This window comes from Haliotis asinina, chromosome 4, assembly GCF_037392515.1.
Source record: "Haliotis asinina isolate JCU_RB_2024 chromosome 4, JCU_Hal_asi_v2, whole genome shotgun sequence".
NCBI classification, from domain to species: domain Eukaryota; kingdom Metazoa; phylum Mollusca; class Gastropoda; order Lepetellida; family Haliotidae; genus Haliotis; species Haliotis asinina.
This window is the reverse complement of record NC_090283.1, coordinates 40692934-40696719: the sequence shown is the minus strand read 5'-3', so window position 1 is coordinate 40696719 and position 3786 is coordinate 40692934. Positions and strand designations below refer to the sequence as shown.

At 38.6% G+C, this 3786-nt stretch overlaps 1 protein-coding gene across 1 annotated transcript; it reads left to right on the top strand.

Moving 5' to 3' along the window:
- The first annotated feature begins 361 nt into the window (after positions 1-361).
- On the top strand, positions 362-2879 carry LOC137280936 (uncharacterized). The gene is made up of 5 exons (XM_067812119.1): positions 362-528; positions 1315-1636; positions 1951-2137; positions 2373-2630; positions 2805-2879. Exons 1-4 carry the CDS (start codon positions 362-364, stop codon positions 2606-2608), a joined length of 912 nt encoding a protein of 303 aa, XP_067668220.1. The 3' UTR covers positions 2609-2630; positions 2805-2879.
- Positions 2880-3786: the final 907 nt, after the last annotated feature.

Here is a 3786-nt window from a genome sequence, read left to right as displayed (position 1 = left end):
CAGAAAACCATGAAAACATGGTTTGCAATTCTGCCAACCCTGCAAAAGCAATATGTGAAAAATAATCGGGAAAAGTATGGAAACTGTGTATTTTGTTATTGACTGTTTTAAAGGTATTTGTCCTACCTACTCCAGATATGTTGAGTAATGGCCTCCAAAATAGTTTAATTGTTTTTGTACTCATTTTCTGGTCTACCAACCTAGACCTAGTAGCAGCTAGTATTACGATCTGCTACATGAAAGGTTGCATGTCAATTTGATTTTTGATACTTTATAAGCCTAAAGGTAGATGTGGAGTGCAATTGTTGTATCAATATAAATATTCTGTATTACAAGGACTTCCACCGTGTGTGCCGTGAAGATGACATCTGTTGGAATTCAGTCTTCACTTCTACAACCACCACTGCATGATTATGACAACACGGTCAAGCCCGGATCAGCCCACGATCAGATGGACCCAACCTGGCAACCTCCTCTAGCACCAACACAGGACAGTGCTGAAGAGGACTTTGACAGCAAGTGTGACCGGTACATTTGTGACAATTTTTTTAAACTGAGTTCAGGTACATTTTAGATTTATTTTCATCCCCGCCCACCATTGTTGACTGGAGGGTGTAGAAAGGTCCAGTTTATCAATTTTCTGGTCCAGAACTCAAAAACGTAGACACTGATGTCTTATAAGCTGTAAACTGTGTCTAATATCAATGGAAACTAAAACAATGAAATATTACTGAAAATAAGAAATCTTCAGATCACAAGTTGTAGGAACACATAATGTGTTGTTTTGTTTTGGGTGCAGGGTGATAATCAGTCTTTTTTATTTCAACTGGATGAGGCAACGTTGGAGATTTTTGTTAAACAAGACATAAAATTGGTCTCATCTAAGCATAGAATGATGCAATAACTGGTTGTGCACAATGGATGCCAGGCGCTCAACAGGTGCATAACATATTTCAAATATTCACACAAGGACAATATTTATAGTTATTGTTATGAAAAGAAGATCCTAATAATGACTAATGCAATAATGAACATGAGAATTCTTTCATGCGTGACATGTTTATTGTGATTATTTCATTCCTGACAATTTGAAACACTCTTCCAGTCTCAAGTCGTCTTCACACGAAAAAGAGGAGAAGTTCCTTGTCTTTGAGAGCTGCTTATTGGAACTGTTCACCTCATGTCCTGCATGTAATCTGCCTACATCTGTGAAAAAGACCTGTGTTGGAACCTTTTTATCCATTCAACAGGTCAGTCAGTATTGTTCTTTCTCTCGTTGTTGGGATAGTCATCCCTACATAAAGAGCATTCCAGCTGGGAACATTCTGCTATCTTCCTCGATTCTGTTTTCTGGATCCCTGCCAAGAAAACACTTCTAGTGCTGCAGTACCTCGGTATGTGTTCAAATAGTCTCAGGACTTTCTTCAACCATCAGAGGACCCTGTTACACCCAGTAATTGAGCGTGTATGGAAAGAAGAACAGAGGATGCTCCTGGACGAAATTCGATTTACAGAGGAACCTCTCATCCTGGGTGGAGATGGAAGGGCAGACACTCCAGGCCACAATGCTAAATTTGGCTCTTACACCCTGATGGAATTGAGTACCAGTAAAGTTGTTCATGTAGAACTAGTGCAGGTATATCTTATGTCGTTTCTTTGTTATTGTTCTTGCACAAAAATAGTAATTACAAATATGTATCATTGGGAATTTAATCTTTAGTGAAAGATACATGCTTACACACTGGGTCACGAAATAATTTTGTGGTGGGAATAGAATGAAATGGATTTATACCCTGCCAAGAGTAAGCTATCAGTCTAAAGATGAATATAAAAAGTGACGAACAATGAGGACATTCATTTACAACGTTCAGTAGAGTAGTGCGACAACGGTTTAAGATGTGATGTATCATGTATGTAATATCTATACAAGATCTTAAATTCTTTCTTCAGAGCAATGAGGTGAAAAATTCCAACGCCATGGAAAAAGAGGGCCTGACTCGTAGTGTTCACTTCCTCAGAGAAGAGGAGATGCACATCCCCACCATTGTGACTGACCGACATCTCCAAATTCAGAAGTGGATACGAGAAGAGATGCCTGACACTGTACACCACTATGATGTCTGGCATGTGGCTAAAGGTACTTTGAAATTATTAACAATACAAACTGCAGTTAGCTTTTGGATTATGATTTTCGTGGATCATTATTCACCAGTTTCTTTGTAATTTGCAATAATTATTTACCATTTGGACACAGCTACAGATATAAATGTATCTGCACTTTACTTTCATGTTTCTTGCAAAGAATGTACTGGTATTTCTTTAATCTTCAATAATCACTTAACTTATGAGCCAGTTTTTTATAAAAAATATAGGTTTGCGAAAGAAGATGGAGGCCTTGGTGAAAGAAAAAGACTGCAGCATAGTTGGCAGATGGATCCGCAGTATCTGCAATCACCTCTATTGGGCCGCAGCATCCACTCCTGATGGCAATGGGGACGTCATCAGAGACAAATGGTTGTCAGTAGTGAACCACATACAGAATACTCATTATGGCCATGGGAAACACTTCCCCAGCTGCCTGCATCCAGATCTAGGCCAAGATGACTAGAAGAGGAAATGGTTGAAGTCAGGTATGGTAGAAAGATATATGTGCTCATGACAATCTCATTTTGACAATTAATAGTCCACTAAATAACATTGATATTCAGTTGGGAAGAGTTGTCATTTACAATGGATCTTCCATTCTGTTGTATTCTATTATGTTATCAATGTTGTTAATGGATAGACAAATTTGTATTTCACAGGAACCAAGGCCTGTGAAAAGCTCTGTGAACTCCTTGAGCAGCCTCGTCTTCTTCGTGATGCTCAGAAACTCTCCCACGCTACCAGACATCCAAAATTGAAGCCTATCACAGTGTGGTCAATAACAGTAGGCTGTGTACCTGTACTGCCTGAAAGCAAAAAATATTGTAATTATAAATATCACAAATCAGAATGCTACTTTTAAAAACTTGATTCTCATATATCCATATTGCCTTAGGTTGTGGAGATATGAAATATTTTCTAAGATTGTTTAAACAGCGAGGTGCAGATTTAGAATTCAAAATTGGTGTCCACGAGGCCTCCAACACTAAATTAAAACTTATATAAATCAGAATCCAGTCAAAAGGAGATATAACCTTCTGAATAATTCGAAAACAGGTTTATTCATAGTACCTGTTGACAGCTTGACCAGTTACATCTCCCTCGCCATACTGCTGTCTGTACTGGAAGTAAGCGGTCTGTAGCACCCATCTGTTGCAGCACATCCCACCAAAGCCTGGGTGTAAAGTGATGCAAGTTACTGGTGGCAAGCCTTCCCTCTCCACTTCTTCCATCTTTGCCACAACTGTAGGGTTTTCCTGACAGCAGCTACACTCGTCTGCAGTTGGGTGTGCAGTACACTTGCTCCTAAATATTTAAAGCATCAGTGCATATAATTCTGAAATAAAGCTCCAGTCATCAAATACCATTCCTGACTGAACTGCATATTGTTACAGTTGCACAAGGTTCTGAAAATGTACATTTTTTTGCTGAATAACCGATGTAAATAAAGGCAAACACATTAAAAGTACAATCATTCTTGTCACAGTGGTCAATAGAATACAACTTTGCAGATTCTGATACCTTTTGGTATCCACATACCGAAATAAATCATCAAAAATGACAATTCAACCTACAACGTTGAAAAAAAACGCGATGAAAAAAAGCCCGCGAAATCGAAGTTCAAACGATTCACTAAATTCC